The sequence below is a fragment of the Engraulis encrasicolus genome, chromosome 15 (assembly GCF_034702125.1).
Source record: "Engraulis encrasicolus isolate BLACKSEA-1 chromosome 15, IST_EnEncr_1.0, whole genome shotgun sequence".
NCBI classification, from domain to species: Eukaryota; Metazoa; Chordata; class Actinopteri; order Clupeiformes; family Engraulidae; genus Engraulis; species Engraulis encrasicolus.
Genome location: NC_085871.1, coordinates 50,296,983 through 50,319,630, shown reverse-complemented (window position 1 = coordinate 50,319,630; position 22,648 = coordinate 50,296,983). Strand labels below are relative to the sequence as shown.

At 41.7% G+C, this 22,648-nt stretch overlaps 1 protein-coding gene across 1 annotated transcript; it reads left to right on the top strand.

Moving 5' to 3' along the window:
* Positions 1–1,233: 1,233 nt before the first annotated feature.
* Positions 1,234–17,349, top strand: LOC134464138 (oocyte zinc finger protein XlCOF6-like). The gene is made up of 2 exons (XM_063217595.1): positions 1,234–1,849; positions 13,514–17,349. Exons 1-2 carry the CDS (start codon positions 1,660–1,662, stop codon positions 15,961–15,963), a joined length of 2,640 nt encoding a protein of 879 aa, XP_063073665.1. The 5' UTR covers positions 1,234–1,659; the 3' UTR covers positions 15,964–17,349.
* Positions 17,350–22,648: the final 5,299 nt, after the last annotated feature.

Genomic DNA, 22,648 nt, shown 5'->3' with positions numbered 1-22,648 from the left:
TTTTTTCAAAATGGAGACGGTAGATGCACCATAATCATAATATAACATAATGTGCATCTTAATATGGGACCTTGCCTCCTCCACTTGCCTCCTCCACTTGCTTCTCGTCATGATGACATCACTGACAACAGCATTATATTTCAATATCTTGCAAAAGCTCAATTGTAGAGTCTTTTTCTCGTTTGCAATTGTTATGGTGAATGAAAAACAGTCCCTCAAAAGTTGTTGTGGCTAGGCTGACAGCTGGGAAACTTAATCGTTTTCTCCACGGAGGAGGGGCCAGGAGGCGGGGCGAGGAGACAAGCGCAAGTGGAGGAGGCAAGGTCACATATTGGGATGCACCCTATGTGTCATGTCATGCTTCTCAATGAAGGCATAAATCTGGGCAGTCGTGGGTTTTCAAAGTGGAGGTAGAGGGACCCCTGGGGGACCGCAAGGGGGTTCATGGGTAAGCGTTTAGGGCGTCAGACTTGTAGCCCAAAGGTTGCCGGTTCCATTTCCAATCCGACAGGTTGGTGGGGGAGTAGGTCTAATTAACCAGTGCTCTCCTCCATCCTCCTCCATGAATGAGGCACCCTGAGCATGGTACCATCCTATCGCACTGCTCCCTTTCGGGCGCCATTGGGCCTGCCCCCTTGCACGGGTGAGGCATAAATGCAATTTTGTTGAGTGCAGTGCGCATTTGAGTGCAGTGTCACAATAATGACGGGAGGTGGAGTTTCCCAGTTGGGCTTTCAATATCTAATTTCAATTTATAATGAAATATCAATAACGGTACATTTTAGAAGTGGGCCTTGTGCAACTTTATCTTCAAGAAGCATTGTGTAATGTGGCCATAGGGGGCATCGTCACACATTAAGCCAATGCTTTATCAATAATCACATGGTGAAATCTCATAGTCCAGTGTTTCCCAACCTTTTTTGTCTCACGTACCCCCTACACCTCTTAGTTGTGCCATGAGTACCCCCTAATTCATGTTCTTTATCGCTTTCTCTGTCCTTATGTGACTGCTCCATACATTTGTTATAAAATAATATTTTTCCAAGTACCCCCTGCAGTGTGCTCGCGTACCCCTAGTGGTACACGTACCCCTGGTTGGGAAACACTGGTCTACACATTAAAATCGGGCACTGTTGGGCACTGTGCAGGAAATGGTCAAAAAAAACGTAAGCCTACTGCAACTATGCTGTTCATTGAAATTGTGCTGCATTTTGCCAAATGTGGAGGTACAGTAAGTTTTGCAGCTGAATATGTATTTCTGGACATTCAAAATGGCGGACCATGGAGAAGATCCCCCTTTTCATGTATGACAAGTGCAATTTTCCCAGTCACAATGAATACTTAGAATTTGATGGTAGTGGTACAGTAAGTATTCATGAAAAATGCAACATTAGTGAATGGGTATCATGAATTCTGGAAATAAACAACAAAGTTAAAAAATCTTGCACAGTGTACATTTTAAGCCATCAAATAATATAGATACTACTGTCCATACTGCTGATTTAAGCTTCTACACTCATCCACAAGATGTTGTTTTTTAAAAACACATAGTGATGTGTCACAGGTCGGGTTGCAATAAATGTAAAAAACACAAACTTTGCCAGCAGTAATTGTCATGACGTTTCTGATCAATTTCAAGGTCTGCAGAACACTTCTAAGATGGCCTCTGCAGAAGTCAACTCTCCACTCCAGCTGACGAAGAGCGTTAATGAAGAGACCGAGGAGACCCTGCGTTCTCTGTACAGTCTGAGGAGCGTATCTGTAGTGCTGGTGGACTGCTGTAGACCACAAGGACGGCAGGAGAACAATGAAGAGAACCACAGAGATGTCAGGGCAAGGCAGAGATCTGGTAAGACATCTCATGAACAACTTATAGTACTCTGTGGGAAAAAGTATTTACTAAAAGTTAGGGCTGCACAATTACTCGAAAAATAATCAAAATCGTGATAAAATAGTTAAATCGAACTCATGCTTTTAATCGTGGCAATAGTGACCTACTTTTGAGAGCGTCCTTGAAGCCAGAACATACAGACAGGCTGGTGTTTCTGGCCAGAAATCTGTCCACTTTGGTTTCATGCTATTGCCTTTACATAATTATTACAATTCATTTTATTTTGCTTATCCCGTATGTAATTCATTCTTGGCTATATTTCATCTTGTTCAGGGTTCTAGCTAGCGCAAAAGTGCGTGGCGGCCCGTTACGGCCCGTACCCACACAGAGTAATTCCGCTCCGCTCTCATTGACTTTGAATGGGGGCGATATCAGCGCGGAGGTGAAGCGATATCGCAGCGGGACGCGATTTGATATAGACGAGTTCTCTAGATCATGCAAATTTGATGGTCCAATAACCAATCAGATGGGCGTATGGGTAGCAAGGGCGGGAGTTATGAAAAATTTGAAAAACATGGCAGCGATTTCTGTAATTTCCAACATCACGTTTTTGCTTAATATAAAGACCCTAACTGCTTATAAATGTCACGACTACCACGGATTGATGTAAAAATGCACCACAAACTTATGTAACACAAATAGGTTACCCCACGTTGCCATTTGATCACTCGATGTTTTGAGCTAACCGGGTAAGCTAACGTTAGCATTTTACCAGAACCAGGCAGCTACAAGCTTATATTAGACTACTTCTGTACTTCTATAATGATATAACGGGGCTTAAATGTTATCTAGGACCAAAACACAATCAAATTTAAGCCATGTACACACTGTGTTGTGATATTGGGTGAGTAATGTGTGCAAACGACCTTTCGCCGTTTGTTATCTCGCTCGGTCTACCCGGTGTCAGCTGCGAGACACAGGCCGCACCGTGAGGCTCGAAAGTCGGGTGAGCAGCGTAGTTAGCCCCGGGGAGAATCTAATGGGAGTATCCATGACCACACCCCCAGCGCGATATTGCGCGTCGCGGATCCCGCCTGCCAATTTCGTCAGTCGGTACTAGGCGTTACGCTATACTTTTGGACCGTTACGCTTATTTTCAATACAGCGTAACGGCATTTTCTCTGTATTATGTAGGCTACAGCCAGATCAATGCTACATCGTCCTTCTGCCAAACCTGACACATGTCATACTCACTGTATTTAAATGACAATATAGCACTCTATTACTACTACTACTACTACTACTATTATTTATCGCAGGGTTTTGACGGCTTTTATTAATCTCTGTGTCAAGCGTATGCCAGCATCGAGGCTTAGAAACAACAACAAATGCAAGTGTAGCATCGCATCCTTATTCCAGGGGTTTGTTTCTCCAAAGCGTAGTTGCCAACCTGTTAGCAGTGTGGGCAGTAGTGCTGGGCTCGTTACTTGTTACCATACAAACAAATCAGGAGACATTGGGCGCTAAGCGCTGACATTGGGAGTTGATACTATTCGAAAGAGGACAAAGTAGGCGGGAGAAGACGTGCAGATTGACATATCTCCGTAACGGTGAGAGGCACTTTTTTCTAAGCTTGCCGGTTGACATGTGGCTTGACTACAAAAAACCCCGCATTCGTAGCAAAAGGAGCGTCTTCTGTGGCTAGGCTAATTGCCTGCGAAAGGCACCAGGCACCAGTCCTGTGGTTTTAGGACGCGCAAGCTGTACAATAGCGCAAGCTCGGAAAATGTGTCAAACAGCACTTGTCTCGGAATCAAATCACTCGGACATTGATATGCCCTATTATTAAATGCACACACGGTTCACAGTGCTCCTCAACGTTTTCAAAACTAGTGCAACTGTGAGAAGGAGGGGACACCGCGACACACCTCTCTCTTCCTCTTAATAGATCTCTATTTGCACTTATTCACCCGAGAGAGGGAGTCATACTTACCTCTCCAATCACAAAAGTTCACAGACAACGGTGTTTCGTTACCAACTTTTTAGTAGTAACTCGTTAGGCCTACACTACAGCTCCAGGCCTTTTTATTAGAATAGCATGAAAAAGTTGATTTATGTCCATAATTCCATCAATAATGTTAAACTGTCATGGATTGTAGATTCATGGCCCAGTTTTTTTTTACTATTCCAATCATTATTTTTTTTCTTTTTATATACGTTGGCCTTCCAGCTCAAAAAACCCATGAATTGAGGAATTAGCATTATTCGAATATTGTTATAAAATCACATTTTTCTTCATCAAAATTCGGGTCACATTAAATCAGTTGGAATTTGGTACTTTCTACATAACATGCAATGGTCAATAGTTGGTTAGGACATTCTCTGTCTTCATAATGGCCATGATGCGTTTAACATTGAAGTCAATGGCAAAAACAGTGCATGGGAGTTATGGAAGCCCAGATATCCGTAATGCTTTGCTGTCAGCTGTTCTTGTTTGTTGACCTGGTGCCCCACACTTCACTCTTCAATATACCCTGTAGATTTCCATGCCACGTTTTGGTGTTAACTCACCAGTTTAATTCTAAATCACCAGAAATAAAACCCCATTCATTTTGAAAATTTGAAAATTTCAAAATGAATGGGGTTTTATTTCTGGTGAGTTAAAAGTTAAAAGACAAGTTAAAAGAGGGAGTATGTCGCTAAGCTAGTGAAAGTCAAAGGATCCGTGTAGGATCTTATTTTAACATGAAAAATAAGACACTTTACCACCTTTATAAACCCTGCCAACGATTGTAACTGAATTAAGCCCCAAAATAGTGGCATACCCCTTTAAGAGAGCAACGGACTGAGGAAGGTTGAATTGAGAGGGTAGGGCACTGTAAATTCATACTTGATTATGTCAGTCAATTTATGAGTCACAAAGAGATGGTTATGATGTTGTTTGAAAGCTCTTTTCTGGCTCCACAAATTACACAAACACCATGGAACCAGTGTTCACGCTAGAATTCTTACTGGCCAGACAAGTGGCCGGCTGTATTGCAGAATACCAGACATTTGAAATATCTAACGGACCTTCCCTCATATAGCCAAACACACACTCCCTAATGGGTCAAAGTGTAGTAAATTGGTCTTTTCTGCCAGCAAAACTTAAATTTCACCAACATTTGGCGAGTTGGCTGGTGTTAATTTAGAGCCCGGCTTGTGCGCACAGGCCAGGGAGTAAACACACGCTTTCTTTCACACACTTGAGAGCTCGAACTGAAAGAGAGGAAAAAACAGCCAGCCAACGTGCTGTGCGCAGATCCCTAAATTATCAACTCAAACCGTTTGTTTTATCAGCAGACCCGAAGAGGATTTCCCTACTCAAATTGGGTAACGAGGTGATGCCTGTAATAGTGCAGTAATGGTATCGACGCTACTGAAATTTGAACTGTATTGCGTTGTGTTCCTGCGCTCTCGAAAGTAATGGAATTGACACGTTCCGTACGATGCTCTATATATGGGCTTCACGTTTTGGCCGGTGATGAAAACAGTTATAAAGCCCTGCATGCACTTTCACTGGGAATTCTCGCGAGTCCATCGTTCTCTGGAATGTTTAACTTGACCCTCTGTAGCCTACTTGGAGATTCACCACCATTTTTCAGCAGAGGTAAAAGTGAAAGTGATTCGATGCTGCGATGCTGCACATGCCATTGAGTCCCAAACCGTTATGCTTGACTTCGCAACTGGGCATGAAACGGTTTTGCAAATGCAATGCCCTTTGTTGTGTTCACAGATATGTTGGTAAAAAATAGCCTACAACAAAACAGAATCGTTCCTCGACAGCACAGCAGCCAGCGTGAGTCAAATGTTTATAAGCATAACGTGATTGGGGACTAGGGATGCAAATTATCGATTAATTCATTAATCATTAATTGATAGCCTTATCGATCGACTTACGATTAATTGATAAGCGGCGTTTTCACCCGAGATCCAAATTTTTCTCAAAAAGAAACCTACTAAATCTAAACATTGTAATTAAATATTGAGATAAAATACCACATTTAAATGAATTCTATTTCAATTATTTAATCCAAAGATGCTCCCACTATTCACACCCTCTTCACATGCACACTTCACATACCCATTTCACCTGGGTCTCTTGTCAGTTGAATTGTCGATTAATTGCGATTAATGTTTTTTAATCGATTAACACATTGATCGATTAAAGTTGATTAATCGATTAATCGTTTGCATCCCTATTGGGGACAACGACGGGACGAGAGCGCAAGCAATATTGCGTGCGGTTTATGACAAGTTCATTTACATAGGCTATTCACAAATATTTTCAGCTTTGCTCAGTTCCATATTAGGCCTACTGGTGTTTTGTAACTTTAAGTAGGCCTATTTAAAATGAGCTAATATTATTTACTGACTGATTGCATTCATTTTTGTCTGGCCACATTTTATTTTGCCGGTCATTCATGCATGCAAACGGCCATTGTCCGACCACAGCCGGCTAACGTGAACCCTGCATGTAATTCATCCGAATATGAATTATGAGATATTAAATTATTAAAAGTGTATTTTTTGAGTGCCTTTTCAGAATGTATGGCACAGTGCCAAAGACTTGATATCAAGTCCATTACGTTTTTTTATGGGGGGTGGGGCCTAACACGTTGATCTGGTATGTTTGTTGTTCACACGGTCAAAGAACTCGATTTTTTATGGCTTTTGAAAAAACACTCAAATGTTGAAATAAAGTTGAAAAGTTAAAGTTAAGTTAAAGAATTAGCACCCAGTGTAAACGCAGTGTAAATGCAAAATGGCAAAACAATGAGTACAGTATGACATTGCCGCATGGAGAAACTAGGCCCAGGCCTACGGTTCAGCCATTTATATTTTGAGAAATAAGGCTACATAACATTTTACCCATGACATGTATAATAGTAGTAGCCTACACAAAAATGCAGTACAGTGAATAATTTCTGTTTACAACACAGTTTCATTCGTCCCTCATGCAGGGGTCTATGTAATCAAAAAAAACAAAATAGGAGCAGAGATAAGAATTTGGAATTGTTAACGCATAGACAAAAAGGGTCTAAGAGGGTAGGCTATGCCTTTTCCCCCACATACATAGGCATACACATTCTACATGAGGGGTGCTGGTCACAGGGCCAGTTTTTCAAAATTCCTCCCATTAAAAGGGCTGAACAACATATTACACATTTATGTCTATATTCACATTCAAAGTTCAAAGTTCAAAGTACTTTATTTGCCATTTGTGCATAAACTAGTAGTCCAAGCACATAGGAACTCTTGTGCATGCCCTCTGAGTCAATAAATAGAATTAAATAGAAAAATAGGAAGACAAAATACATTAAAAAAGTGGTCAAAAAAAAAAAAAAAAGGTCAGAATAATAAAAAAGGTGGATCAAATGTTCTTTTTTGCCATCAGTCTCACTGTTGCTGGGAAGAAACTGTTGAAAAACCTTGCTTTTCTGGTAGGAATGCTGTCCGCTCTACTGTGTCTCAGTTTGTATGTGCAGTTCTTGTGTTTGAGCAGAGAGTTAGCTGGATGGAGTGGGTCTTTAATGATTCTCTCTGCTCTCCTATGGCTGCGCTGTACATATATGGAGTCCATGGAGGGAAGTGCTGTGCCTATAATCCTCTCTGCAGTCTTGATTATTCGTTGCAAAGACTTCCTTTCAGCCTGAGTGATGTTGCCATACCAGACAGTGATGCCTGTTGTGAGGATGCTCTCTACAAGTCCTCTGTAGGCCTGGGTAAGAGGGCGGTAGTTCAGTCCAGCCTTCCTAAGCATCCTAATAAAGTACAGCCTTTGCTGGGCTTTTTTCACGATGGATGTGGTGTTCAGACTCCACATTCATGACACATTCACTTCTATATGCAGCCCGATGTCTCCTCTGTCGTGTCAATGAAGGCCTGTCACCTAACTCATTACAACTGTAAAACAAAGCCTGAGGAGTGTTAGCAAACTCATCCCAACTGTCCCTTCTCTGAAGGTTTTTTTTATTGCTCCCAAACTACAACAACTTGACTAGGCTTAATGTAGGGGAAGCTGCGTGTGGATTTACTCCTCATGCGGATACACCAGGAATTGAAGGTAAAAATCTCGTTTGGGAATTTAATTAATTTATGAATTAATTAATATTAATAAACAAATTAATTAAATGTAATTCAGTATTTCCCACAGAAATTTTGGAAACTATTGGGGCAGCCGGGTTTTTTTCCGGGTTTTTTTTTTACATTTTCGTAAACTATGGCGGCCAAATTTAAACTATGGCGGGCCGCCATAGTTTCCTCAATGTATGGGAAACACTGGTAATTTAAGGACCGTGTCATAAAATCCTTGGATTATCAATCACAATATTCAACAATAAATTGCTAAACACTGAATTAATAATAAGTTTTGTACTGGGGTTACTCAGCGGGGCACAGTGAACAATGAGACCTATTCTCTGTGATCAGCTGGGGTACACAAGCACAAAAGTTGATCTGAAGGCAAAGTTCTATAATAGGTTGGTTGGGTGTACAAAGTAACAAGGACAACAAAATGCAATCAAATGATTTACTTTTATTAACTACTAGGATAACTAATAAAATGCATTACATTCAAAGTCGGTTAAATTGAATAATAACAATAATAAGGCACAATAATATAAAACAAGAAAGAAAATAAAAGGGGAAAAGAAAGAAGAGGAGGACAGGCTTTCAGCCTGTGTGTGTGTGTGTGTGTGTGTGTGTGTGTGTGTGTGTGTGTGTGTGTGTGTAGCAGAGGTCTGGTTGCTATAGGCTACCACGTGTGTGTGTGTGGTTGACTAAGCTAGCATTAGCTACAGAAAGCATAGACAATGGAAAGGCTACTGATAAGTAGCTGCTTAGCAAAGGCCTAATGTCGTCTAGGCAGGGCCCAAAGGGTCCACAACAATGTCTGGGGTTTCTGTAATAAATGCACACAATTCCGAGTGGAGAGAGAAATGAAGGGGGTGAGAGAGTAGTAGTCGGTGGGAGGAACTCGCGCTGATTACTATGTGTGTGTCTGTTGCTGGGCAACAATGGCGTCCTCTCGGCTAGGTTAACGTTAGCATCAGAACCGTGAACAATAGGGGTAGCTAGCAGCTATGTAGCAAGTAAACCAGGGGTCAGGAACCTATGGCTCTAGAGCCACATGTGGCTCTTTTGGGAATTGTATCTGGCTCTTACTTACTTACGGTTGCCAACCGTCCTTTGAAATACAGAATCACAGAGTCACATATTTATAAATAAATGTATGTGTTCCGTAATGATCTGAAACGGGACACGGGAAACGGGACATTAAAATGTGTTAAAATGCAGGAAATTACATCTAAGAAATACAACATTTTTGGGGGTAGGATTCCCAGACCCCTGCCATCATGAAGTTGACAGTTGGCTACCCTATACTTTTACCAGTTATCAATAGAAGTAATAAACTTGACAGTACACCCTAAATTTGTTGTGCTTAATTGGAACACGTGCTTTTCATTGTAGTCCATGTTTTTAAATGGTATGGCTCTCACAAAATTTTCTTTTTTTAAAATTAGCTTTTATGGCTCTCTCCACCAGAAAGGTTCCTGACCCCTGAAGTAAACCGTGTGGTTTCAGGCGCTTCAAGTTCCGTAGTGGACGCGCGAATGTATCAAAGGGTTCTGGAATTAACGATAACGAGTCCGAGTAGAACAGGGAGAGAAAGAAAACGAAATAAAAGAAATAGCAAGTGGGAGACGTTGCCGTCTACGCAGCCATTACGAGTTGTAAAACTACAGGAAGTGGGGTTTCAGCGTGCTTGTGTAGGCACTGCAAGCCCAACTTGGCTAATGGCTAACTTGCAGAGCGCTCCGAGCAGAGTGGGCTATTCAGAGAATGGTTTACTACAGATTATGCACTCAAAGTGTATAAAAGAGTACCGAAATGCTCGGAGGGTTTTGAGAGTCTAGTACCGTATTAGCCCGAATATAAGACGATCCTGATTATAAGACGACCCCCCATTTTCAGGCTCATGTTTTGGGGAAAAAAGTTTTTTGAAGACTTAATTTTGTTTTACATTGGAAACTTTTCTCAAAATGCAGTTTTTAATTTGTTGGAAAATCTGAGGCTTTTTACAAAGAACAAATTTCACAATATCATTTTCATGGAATTTCCATGATATAAGACCACAGATGGTTACTCATATCCTTCTCCTTTATTTACTCACTTCACCTGTCACGCGCCTACAGCCGCCTGCCTGGGCCCGCCTGTTTAAAGTGCGACGCAACATAGCCTACACTCAGAGCATTAGTCTGCGCCAGCCAGGCAACCAGTCCAGTAGAGATAGGCAATCTATTGTGCAATGCACAGATTTTGCGAAATGCTTAGTTGACAGCAATAGCTAACCAGCAGCCGTCTCGCCAAATCGCCGTTCATTTTATGCATCCAAAGTTTTCCGTTGGACTATAGAAACCGAATGTGACCAAAGGCAGATTGACGCATTGCACTTGAAACCCATGCGCTGCCTATCAGGACCACGTTGACATTAAAAGTCCGATTGATATTCATTTCGTACCAAGGGTAAAACTCCTAGTGATTTTATATGAACAAGACAATCTCTTGCCTTAACCATTATTCTGTGTTGTTGTTGCATCGTTGCGAGGCATATCGTCAAAAGCACCGCTTTCTCGGGTACACACAGATGACCATTGATTGGCTGATAACAGCATCCCAAACTTAGCCTACAGGCTGTTCGTCAAATCACCATTCATTTCTTTAGTTTCTAGTGGTGTTGTCGGCTGACCAGAGAGAACGACCACAGCTTTCATGATGAGACTGTAAAACCAAACACAAATAAAAGCAGAGCAACGGGCCGCGATTGACTTGTGTTTTTCCCCTTGCACTGTCGTCCGCATCGCGTTGACATTGACAGTTGATAGACGTGCGGTGCAACAGTCATAACGAAACAAGCATCTGCAAATTTGATATGGACAAAACAATATCTTAACCCATCCATTAATGAGTTGTGTGCATTGTTGTGAAGCATAGGCTAATGGCCGCATTCAGGTTAAGTAAAAAAATAATAAAAAAAAAAAAATATATTTTTTTACTTTTTTCTCTGGCGCGCGGAAATAAGACGACCCCCCTTTTTAGAGTATTATTTTTAGAACAAAAATCACGTCTTCTATTCGGGCCAATACGGTATTTCGAAAGGGAGAGAGTGAAAGAAAAAGGGAGAGAGAGAGAGAAGGGAAAGAGAGGTGGAACTCTAGTGGCTATGCGTGTCTGTGTAAAAAAATGGTTAGCGATGGTTGAGCTAACCAAGGGCCTGTTATGGCCTGTTACTACAAAAGGCGCAGCGCGCGTATTTCTGGACTAGTAAACAGAACGGCCGCGCTATGACGATCCTCGGAGAGGATTGATTGGTTAATCAATACTTGAACTATTCCGTGCGCACGCCACAAGCGGGGTCGCTAAGCTTAGTAGCCAGTAATACAGAATGGGTTAGCAGAGGGGAACCTAAGCTAAGCAGGAGTATAGACAGAGAAGCAGGAGAAATGCAAATAAACATGTGCACATGGAAAATAACTCAAGTCATAGTTCAAAAACACATCTATCTCAGTACATAAGCTATGCCCAGTGCCTACTGTGTGAGATGAAGAGGAAGATCCCGTTTCCAAAGGGCTCGGTGCGTCCGTCTAGAAGTTTGGGAGTGCAGTCCAGGTTCTCGTCCTCTCGAGAATTTAGGGCTGCAAAAGTCTTTCTTTGTTGCGGCTGAGATTCGTCGGTTGAATCCCAAATGCGAGAAGTTTGTTCCACGGAGGCGTGCGTGGCTTTTCTCGCAGTGAGCTCGCCTTTGGCTCACAGTGTCCGGATAAAGTCTTTAGATATGACCAGGCAAGATCTAAGACTTGACGTGAGGAATTCTTTGCAAAGGTGTTTTAAGCTTATGTAACGGGTGCAGCTGTCAAGCAAGGTGAGCGTTGTCCCTTGCCAGCTCCCGTATTGATATGACGTCACAGATTCAGCTAGCTGCTGAGTGGCTTCGCAGCAAGTGGCGTCTAGGTCAATTTTTATAAAAAGAGCCGAAAGCGGTAGGGCCGCTGGAGCTCTCCCGGTGTTGGTTTTGGTGTTGCTGTAGGCCTATGCAGTGCTCAGATCCGGTGATGCCCAGCTTACCGTATCCATGTCAGTGTGGAGGTATGTGTGCTTGATTGTAAATAGTCATGTGTGTTTGTGTTTCCAAATCTACCGGATGATGTATTCACTAGGCTCTGTTAAATCATTAGGTGAGCCAGGGATCCTCCCCAGGTGCTCGGGTTGTCGCTACCCCAACTTGTAGCATTCTGTCCACCTGTTTGAGGTACGTGCATACCAATGATGTATACCGATGTATTGTATTATGATTGTGTATTTAATGATGGACTAGGCCTACCTGTCACTCACCAATGTTTATCTGACTCCTCAGATGTGCTATCGAGGGTCGGTGGTAACTGTTCACTGCTGTTTTGCCCTTAGATTTTAAGGTGTTACCTCTGTTATTTGTTTTGTTTGATTTCGCTCCGACCGCTCCCACCCCCCCCCCCTCTCTCTCTCTCCGGGCTTGGCTATTTAGTAGGCTATCGTTGTTTGTCAACTACAGTTGATCTGATCTGTTAGTATAACCTTTCTTCAGGGCAGGTTCCCGTGTCCTGTATGCATTAGTATTAGTGGTGAGGTGCACCCACTGTTTGAATCACTTGCTTGACGTGTTAAATCTTACGGATTGAATCACTTGCTTGCAGTGCAAAGACTTATTGATTGAATCACTTGCTTGGCGTGGTATGCCTATGCGCATGTGCGTGTAAACATAGGCATCTTTAATTCAGACACGGTTTACCTGCCCCGATAGTTTGGTGGTGTGCCAAGTTAATTTCATGTACAGCCATCTCGGATCCGAACTCCCTATTCTGCTCAACTTGTCCCCTTTTACTTTATGCGGTGCAGGAGTTTTTAATGTATGTTTATTTTCTTATTTTAAATATGTATTAATAAAGAAATATTTTATTTTTGGAACTGGAAATATACGTCTCTGTCTATGTCTATCCGAACCTGTGTTTGCCTCGCTATCATTGGAGTCAAGGTTTACTCTGGGTGGCGAAATTCCCCCAGTGGCGTAGTCGTGCAATTCCATGCAAATATAATTAATTTCTGGGTTAATTAGGCCTATCATAATTCGGTCCACCTTACTACACTTACAGTGTGTGTAAGATGAACTAAGCAGTCTATGTTTGTTATTCGGCCGGATATCAAACAATACTTTGTCCAAAGGGCTTGCGCGAGTCTCTATAGCGTCTTGTCCGTCCAGCAGCCAAAACTAGAGTGAGGGACAAAGGCCCCTAGGGAAACCTTAAGGTGTTGACCAGGTGATTGTGGGTGGGGCTTTGGTCACAGCGCCTCCTAAAGGAGGAGGACTGAGAACAACATGGACAGGGACCCTGGGCCAGCCATTTGGCAATCAGAGGGGAAGTAACTCTTATGCTAATGATTATTGATGACCTTCGTCTCAATCATCATCAGTTTGGGTCACATGATTCTCATAACTTTGTCATGAGTTTCTCTGCGTAGAGAAGTGGCAGAAATTGTACCTACAGTGTGTGTGTGTGTGTATGTGTTATGTTGTTAATATAGTTCGCTCTGTTCTATTCTTCACAGGGCATCAGCTTCACTGCAGTTCCAGCGGAGCAGAGTTTAGTGGAAAAACACATTCTGCTGCCTTCACCACAGAGAAGCGTTACCCTTGCAGTCAGTGTGAGAAGAGCTTCAAGACTAAAAGAGAAGTCCAAATCCACCAACGTGTTCACACAGGAGAGAAGCCATTTTCATGCACGGACTGCGGAAAGAGTTTTTCATGCTTTTCTAACCTCCTCAGGCATCGCCGCGTTCACACTGAAGAGAGGCCGTACGCTTGCAGTCAGTGTGACAAGAGCTTTAAGACAAAACAAAACCTTCAAGGCCATCAGCGTGTTCACACAGGGGAGAAACCATTTTCATGCTCTGACTGTGGAAAGAGCTTCTCACAGGCTGATCACCTCCACTCACATCGCAGCGTTCACACTGCAGAGAGGCCGTACGCTTGCAGCCAGTGTAACAGGAGCTTTAAGAGAAAAGATGATCTCCTAAACCACCAGCGTGTTCACACAGGAGAGAAACCATTTGTATGCACCCACTGTGGAAAGAGATTCACACAGTCTTCTGGCCTCCATGTACATCTTCGCTCTCACACTGGAGAGAAACCATATTCATGCACGGACTGCGGAAAGAGTTTCTCAGACCCTGGTAGCCTCCACAAACATCGTCGCATTCACACTGGAGAGAGGCCGTACCCTTGCAGTCAGTGTGACAAGAGCTTTAAGACAAAAGGAAACCTCAACAAACACCTGCTTGTTCACACAGGGGAGAAACCATTTTCATGCTCTGACTGTGGAAAGAGCTTCTCACGGGCTTCTCACCTCCACTCACATCGCCTTATTCACACTGGAGAGAAGCCGTACCCTTGCAGCCAGTGTGACAAGAGCTTTAAGACAAAAGGAAACCTCAACAAACACCAGCGTGTTCACACAAGGGAGAAACCATTTTCATGCACTGACTGTGGAAAGGGTTTCCCAACATCGTCTGACCTCCATGTACATCGACGTTGTCACACTGGAGAGAAACCATTTTCATGCACGGACTGCGGAAAGAGTTTCTCAACCTCTTCTAACCTCCACAAACATCGCCTTATTCACACTGAAGAGAAGCCGTACGCTTGCAGTCAGTGTGACAAGAGCTTTAAGACAAAAGCAGAGCTCCAACGCCATCAGCCCATTCACACGGGGGAGAAACCATTTTCATGCACAGACTGTGGAAAGAGCTTCTCACAGTTTGCTTACCTCCACTCACATCGCCGCGTTCACACTGGAGAGAGACCGCACGCTTGCAGTCAGTGTGACAAGAGCTTTAAGACAAAATATGAGCTCCAACGCCATCAGCCCATTCACACAGGGGAGAAACCATTTTCATGCACAGACTGTGGAAAGAGTTTCGCACATTCTTCTGCCCTCCACATGCATCGTCGCATTCACACTGGAGAGAGGCCGCATCCTTGCAGTCAGTGTGACTACAGCTTTACCTCAAAAAGAGATCTTCAAAGGCACCAGTTTGTTCACACGGGGGAGAAACCATTTTCATGCATCGACTGTGGAAAGAGTTTTTCATCTCCCAACGGCTTCCGCGCACATCGTCGCATTCACACTGGAGAGAAGCCGTACGCTTGCAGTCATTGTGACCAGAGCTTTAAGAGAAAAGACAGGCTCCAAATCCACCAGCGTGTTCATACAGGGGAGAAGCCATTTACATGCACCGACTGTGGAAAGAAATTCTCGCAGCTTGCTAACCTCTACACACATCGTCGCATTCATACTGGAGAGAAGCCGTACGCTTGCAGTCAGTGTGACAAGAGCTTTAAATTAAATACACAGCTCCAAATCCACCAGCGTGTTCACACAGGGGAGAAACCATTCTCATGTATCGACTGTGGAAAAAGTTTTTCACATTATTCCGCCCTTTGCATACATCGTCGCATTCACACTGGAGAGAAGCCGTTCGCTTGCAGCCAGTGTGACAAGAGCTTTAAAACTAATGCAGAACTCCAAATCCACCAACATGTTCACACGGGAGAGATGCCATTTTCGTGCACGGACTGTGGAAAGAAATTCTCACATTCTTCTAACCTTATCACGCATCTCCGCATTCATACTGGAGAGAGGCCGTACCCTTGCAGTCAGTGTGACAAGAGCTTTACAACTAAATCAAATTTCCAAAGTCACCTGCGTGTTCACACAGGGGAGAAACCATTTTCATGCACCGACTGTGGAAAGAATTTCTCACATTCTTCTCACCTCCACACACATCGCCTCATTCACACTGGAGAGAAGCCATTCGCTTGCAACCAGTGTGACAAGAGCTTTAAGACTAATGCAGAACTCCAAATCCACCAACGTGTTCACACGGGAGAGATGCCATTTTCGTGCACCGACTGTGGAAAGAAATTCTCACATTCTTCTAACCTTAAGAAACACTTGTCATCACACTTGAGAGAAGCCTTAAGCTCTCAGCCAGTGTAACGAGTTTCTCACAGTCCTCTAACCTTAAAGCTACAGTGGCGGTCATATGTTTACATACCCTAACAGAATATACACTTTGCTACCGATTTCCAATAGGATGTGACTGATTACACAAAACATTTTTGTTTTCCATCCGAGGACAATGCTCCAGCCACTCAGCTTGCCAATTAAGCTGTGGATGGAAGACCACCATATCAATACCCTGACATGGTCAGCCCAAACTCCAGGCCCGAACCCCCTTGAAAACTTCTGGAATGTGGTCAAGAGGAAGCTGGATGGTCACAAGCCATCAACCCAAGCTCAGTAACTTGAATTCTTGCACCAATCCTGGAACAAAGTCTAAATAGAATAAAGTACCAAAACGCATGATAGCTGTGACTACAAATCGGGCTTATTCCACCAAATATTGCCTTCTGAATTCTTCCTAAGTTAATATCATCTTCTTTTCTTTGCCATTTTTGAGATTTGGAAACATTGCATCTTGTGTTTTACTTTGACCATTTTGAGATTTTCTGCAAATAACTGATCCAAATGACAATATTTTCTTTCGAAATTCAGAGGAAATGTCGGTAGTTTATAGAATGAAATAGCAATGTTTGAGTAAAACAAACACATATCTATCCAAAGTAATATCAGAAAAACTGAACATTTCGAAATGGTCTCTCAATACTTGCCGCAGCTGTATATAAAAATACTGCACAGTTGAAAAGACAAGTTTGAAAGTGCTTATGTCCAGCATTAGCAATAATGCTGTCATCAATCTGTGGAACTTATGGACTAATGGAAAATGTGATTCTTGAGCTTTATAAGTAAGATTTTATGATTCACTGTGATACAGACTGACACTTTTTTCATTATAAATCTCAGTATAGATCCATAGTAGAGCATATACACAGGAACCTATAAGGGGAGGAGACAGACTGAATGATTACTGCAAAGAGAGACTTTTTGGATTCACAGTATGGATGCCATGACCTACCCAGGTTTAAATGATGAAATTGACTTCAGGTCTTTGCTATGATGCGTATGATGTTAAGAGTATGATAGTTTGAATATGACCCAGTGTCAGATGCCTAGCCTCCATTGTGTTGTCTATTATGTTTTCTTTTTCTACCATTCTATGTCCTACTATTCAGCTTTTTACTATTCAGCATTTTTATATTCAGCATTTTCTTACCACTCTTTCAATGCCCCATACATCAATTCTTTGTGATTATTGTAACATGAACGTGTTTATACGTGACCTATGTGACCTCTGAAGGTTTACTGTGTTACCCAGGTACCTGAGTTTCTAACCACGCCCTGATGAAGGCCAGACGGCTGAAACCGGTCAGCGTTTTTAACATGTTAACCCTGATGTGAAATAAAGGGTTTTTAATACTTCAACTACCTTGACTCAAAGGAGAGTGCTTTGGATACAGTTCAACAAAACAATAATAATAATTTTGTATTTGTATAGCACTTTATCATACAAGGCATGATTGGCGTGATTGGCATTCATCAATCTGACGTGAATTGCAGGTTTAGCCCCCATGGCATGCTTGTGAGGCAGTTCACTCGCTGCTCCAAGTAGGAAGCAGCGTTTTTTATGTCTTGGGAAATCACGTTAAGGCGGATTCATACTTGGCGTAACTGGCGCTAACCTCCTTCATACCTCACTCGCGACGATGGCGTGCGCTCAAAATGACGTCACACGCCCCTCCGCAAGCTGGCGCGGCGCGAGGTCGTGCACCCCACATTTTTTGTAACTTGGCGTGCACCACCAGCGACCATGCAGGTAGGCAGACAAAGCGGGAGTTGCGAAGAGAGGCTACAGCTACTGTAAGCTACTACAGAATGGATCCTGCATCATTTTGAAGATAATAAAATGTCCTAGAGAGTTATTTTATCTTCTCCCTTAAATGTTGTTCAGTGAAACAATTGTTTACTTTGTTCAGAAGCACGTTGTGTTTGGCGATCTATTTATAAATTCTGCAGCCAGAACAATCTCACATGGTGTTGGAATGATCTGGCAATGTAGGCTACAACAAAAATCTATGTTTCATTGTGGTAAGTCATAAGTCAGACGTTCAGTAGCCCTACAGCAGCCGTGTTTGGCTTTCTATTTTAGATCGCTACAACCGCTGCATCTGATTCTGCCGGCGATTTCTGCAGTTTCTCTCATGAACAGCAGAGGGCACACTTCTGAAAATGCAAGCAAAAGCCTGTAAATGGCGCTTTTGACTATGAATGGTCTGCCACATTTTAATGGTTCTCGCGCCAAAGTGCGCACGTTAAGTATGCAGAGCCCTTTAGGAAAAACTGTCCAACTTGTTTGCCAAGCATTCAAGTCCACCTTTATTAGACTAAGCAGATCTCGTGTTGATCAAGCATTTTTATGCTTGGTTGCGTCCGTGCCTAATACGTGTCCTGCAACTGAGGGACGAGTCTGAACCCGGCTTTAAACATGCGTCATTCAGTGAATACTTTTCACAAGGTAAAAGCTTTCCTCTGTAGTCTACAAAGCGGATTCCAAAAAAGTTGGGACACTTTGTATTTTGTGAATAAAATCAAAATTGTGGCATTTTCAAAACATTCAATATGTTAATAAGGTAGAACATCATATACAGACAACATATCAGTTGTTAAAGTCAAACAGAATTATTGTTTTGAGGTAATTATGTGGTCATTTAAAATTTCACCCTTGCAACAAATCCCAAAAAAGTTGGGACAGGGCCAATAAAATGCTTTTTATATTGGATAAGACTAAACACAACACAAGGGATGAGACTGAACAGTTAAATACTTTGACTGATGGCATAATTGTATTCAAAAATTAAATATTTTGATGTGCGAGACATGATTTCAGCAGCTCAACTGATAGGTGTGTTCTTCAACTTGTTTACCTTTTTGTTATGCTTAATATGTGGCATATCCTGACTGCAGGAAAACAATTTTGTGACCTGTTTACTCTTATGATGGAACCACACTGTTGGAACATAGAAGAGATTGACATTTGCCACCGTTATGGGGCAATATCTAAAGGCGGTGCTCCAAAATATAATGCCTTGGTAGCTATGCATGCTGTTTAAAGTCTGTATTTATCATTCAACATTCATTTTAATGCTCTACATGAGCAAGAAGACCATAACCAAGGCACCTCTGCCCCCATTTACCATCATATATGCTCTCTTTAAGACTGAAAACTAAATCAAGCTGAAGTATTCACTTTCTATATAACCTGGAGGGTGCATGACTCCTAGATTTTAAAAAAGGATGAAATATTTTCCATTCTGTAATTAGAGGACAGTTTCACATGTCTCCTAGGTCCATCTAGAATGAGCTTTCCGCATGCAACACTGTTTAATGTCTGCATAATGTGCATTAATCAAGTGTTGTGTTTATGGTCATTTTTTCGAGAGCTGTCATTGTTGGAGTGTCATAGTTTGCTTATTGACGATGAGTATGTCATGATCTCATAACTCATGCAATGATTACACAGAACTCTATATTACGGAAATAGGCCTTATATGCCTGCAATTTTGATAATTACATTTTTCTGTGTAATAGATAAGTAATTAGCCCCTCAAAATCTTCGCTTCTGAGTGCCACAGCCTCTCTGTGATGGTATTTTATTTGTGCATTCATGTTGGCAGTCAATATAGTTCCTTTTAAAATATTCTTCCTTGTGTTATTTTTAGAATTGTCCAACTATTACAACATGTGTTGGCCCTGTCCCAACTTTTTTGAGATATGTTGCATGGGTCAAATTTGAAATGATAACATAATTACCTCAAAACAATAATTCTGCTTGACTTTAACAACTGATATGTTGTCGGTACATAATGCTCTACCTTATTAACATATTGGATGTTTTGAAAATGCCAGCATTTTTATTTTATTCACAACATACAAAGTGTCCCAACTTTTTTGGAATCCGCTTTGTATATTCTATATTCTATATTTCTATATAGACAATCTAAAAGCATTTTGTGAAATCATTCTGTGGTCATTTTGGAGGTGGGCACGGCAAAAAAGCACACTAAATTCATTACATTACATTACATTACATTGCATTTGGCAGATGCTTTATAACCAAAGCGACTTTCAAAAAGAGGACATAATCAAGCCAACATCACAAGCAAATACAAAGTGCACAGGAGATATACAGAACAACAAGTGCAGTTGCAAAGAGGGGTTAGTTTTTTTTTTCATAAAGAGTAAATAACTAGTACACACACACGCAGTAAACTAAACTAAACAAATTCAATGGCGTCTGGTGTAGGTTTACTTACTTAATTCATTTCTAAGCCGGAGGCTTTTTCTAAGATCATAACAGCATGCACAGCGGGATTCAGTCATGGCACAAGCCAGGCAGAGGTTTACTGTATATTGATATTGCTTTAAAATGTAAATGATCCTGCACCCTTTGTAGTTTTATTATTATTTTTGTTATTATTACATTACACTTAGCTGACGCTTTCATATATTCAAAGCGACTTACAACTATTCTTTTTCAGGGTATTGAAAAAGACAACAACACTCAACCAGTCACTTTGACGTAGGGGTGGGTATTGGCAAAGGGTTCACGATTCGATGCGCATCACGATACACATGCCACGATGCGATTCTATCACGATGCATTGCGATTCATGTACTACTGTGATGCATTGCGATATTTACTTCAGTAAATGTGTAAAATACAGCTTATTTGTCAGTTGCTGTGTAGCTTTCTTAAGTCAGTTCATTCTATTTAAGCATTCTATCATCTGGGTGAGAGTTTACATCACAACAGAAATATTACCTATTCTCTACTGAACAAAATAACCTGTGGCAAATCAAATTTTATTGTTATCAAATAATCAATTGTCATGAATCCATGCAGTATATTGAGAAAATAAGTATCACGATACCTTGTCATGAATCGATGCATTGTATCGTGAGAGTAAGTATCGCGATGCATCAATATGACGATTATTTTGCACACCCCTACTTTGACGGGAGAAAACTTTCACCCCAACTAGAGCTCTAAATAGTAGCCTGAATGTCCAGGCGATGTTTTGTCCGATGGCCTTTGCCATTATCCACCTAAAAATGTATTAGAATGCAAGAAATTGCATCTAAAAATACAAAATTGGCCCCCAGACCCCTAACCACAGAAGAAGTCCTCCTTTCTGGTTGTAAGGACATGGTCAACCAAACACTAATAAATAAAATAAATAAATAAATATAATTATAATAATAGTTTTAATAATAATGTCAACAAGGTTATCTTCCACACACCGCGCTCTTCCGTCTTGTTGGTGCGTCTCTGAAGTAATCTAGTAGTTAGGAAATGGATCGCACTCAGTTTTTTCAGAGACACTGAAGAAGGCTCTGTGCAGCCGAAACGTCTGTCCCTGCAATGTTCACTTCAAATAAAAAGAAAACAACAAGAAAGAAGAAAAAACTGAGTGTGATCCATAATAATGTTAACAACAATGATAATAATAGAAATAATAATAAATGTAATAACAGTAATAATAATAATAATTATTATTAGGCTATTGTCTATTATCGGCTAATTGACTGGTAAAAAAAGATGGCGAGTGACTGGTAGGTTATTAAAATCTGCCAGCCACAGTGACTGGTGGGGAAAAAACTTCTAAAAAAAGTTCCACCCCTGGCATCTAGTAAGGTGCCCAACTAAGTTTTTTTTAAAACCTATTATTATTATTATTATCATTAGTAGTAGTAGTAGTAGTAGTAGCCTAGGCCTATATCAGAGATTTTTTCTAAAGGAGCAACAGTATCTCTGCCTATATGGTAACCTAGCAGTAGGCCTATTAGTAGCATGTTTTACCACAGATTCTGTAAGAGACAAATTCTATACGGGCTGTGGTTTTACTTTGAAGTAGAGATTTATTTTGACATTGAAGTTGGTCAACATCTGGCCATTCGTGACTTCCTCTCGTTCAAGGAAATCTCAAAACAAACAACCGCACAGCCCCGACAAGTGTAGCCAGGACAGAAGAAGAGACGGAATCTGTGGGGAGGTGGTGCGAGACGGTGGCAGCGTTTTTGGCTTGTGCGTTGGTTGTTCTCAGTGGAAAGAACAGTGGTAACACCAAACAAGGCTAAACCACGATATTTCGTGGTAGCCTGATGCGTTCTTGGGCTGGGGAGGACAGTATGGGGTTCTCAGACAGTATGGATAGTGCAGGAGAAGAGTTTACTGTTGTGGGTCCTAATAGACAGGCGAAGCGGGGCAGAGAGAGACATAGTAAATCGAGCACAGGGAGTGATGGGGAGTCTCAGCAAACTAAAACAAGGAAGACAGAAATTGCTGTAATTGTGAAATTGAAAGGTAACACTAAGGGTTTGAACTCACTGCAACTGGTTGACTGTTTGGCGAAAGAAATAGGACATTTCCAACATGCGAAAACTCTTGCTAATGGCAGAATCCTAGTAGTGTGCAACTCTAAAAAACAACAGGATCGGGCTCTTGCATTAACTTCTCTAAATAAATGTGATGTGGAGGTGTTTGTACCAGGGACAGGCTCAAGGGCTAAAGGTGTAGTTTATGGAGTGCCTACCGAGATTTCTGATGAAGACATCCTGGCCAACGTTAAAGGGGCAAAGGTTTGCGAAGTGAAGCGTTTCCAAATTACTAAAGACAATGAGAAAGTACCCAGTCAAACAGTGCTGTTGACATTTGACACCGAGA

Bases quoted from the DNA above. Each gene is read 5' to 3' on its own strand.
- LOC134464138 (XM_063217595.1), top strand. From the start codon at position 1,660: ATGGCCTCTGCAGAAGTCAACTCTCCACTCCAGCTGACGAAGAGCGTT. The intron at 1,850-13,513 runs GTAAGACATCTC...TATTCTTCACAG, and splicing joins CAGGGCAAGGCAGAGATCTG to GGCATCAGCTTCACTGCAGT.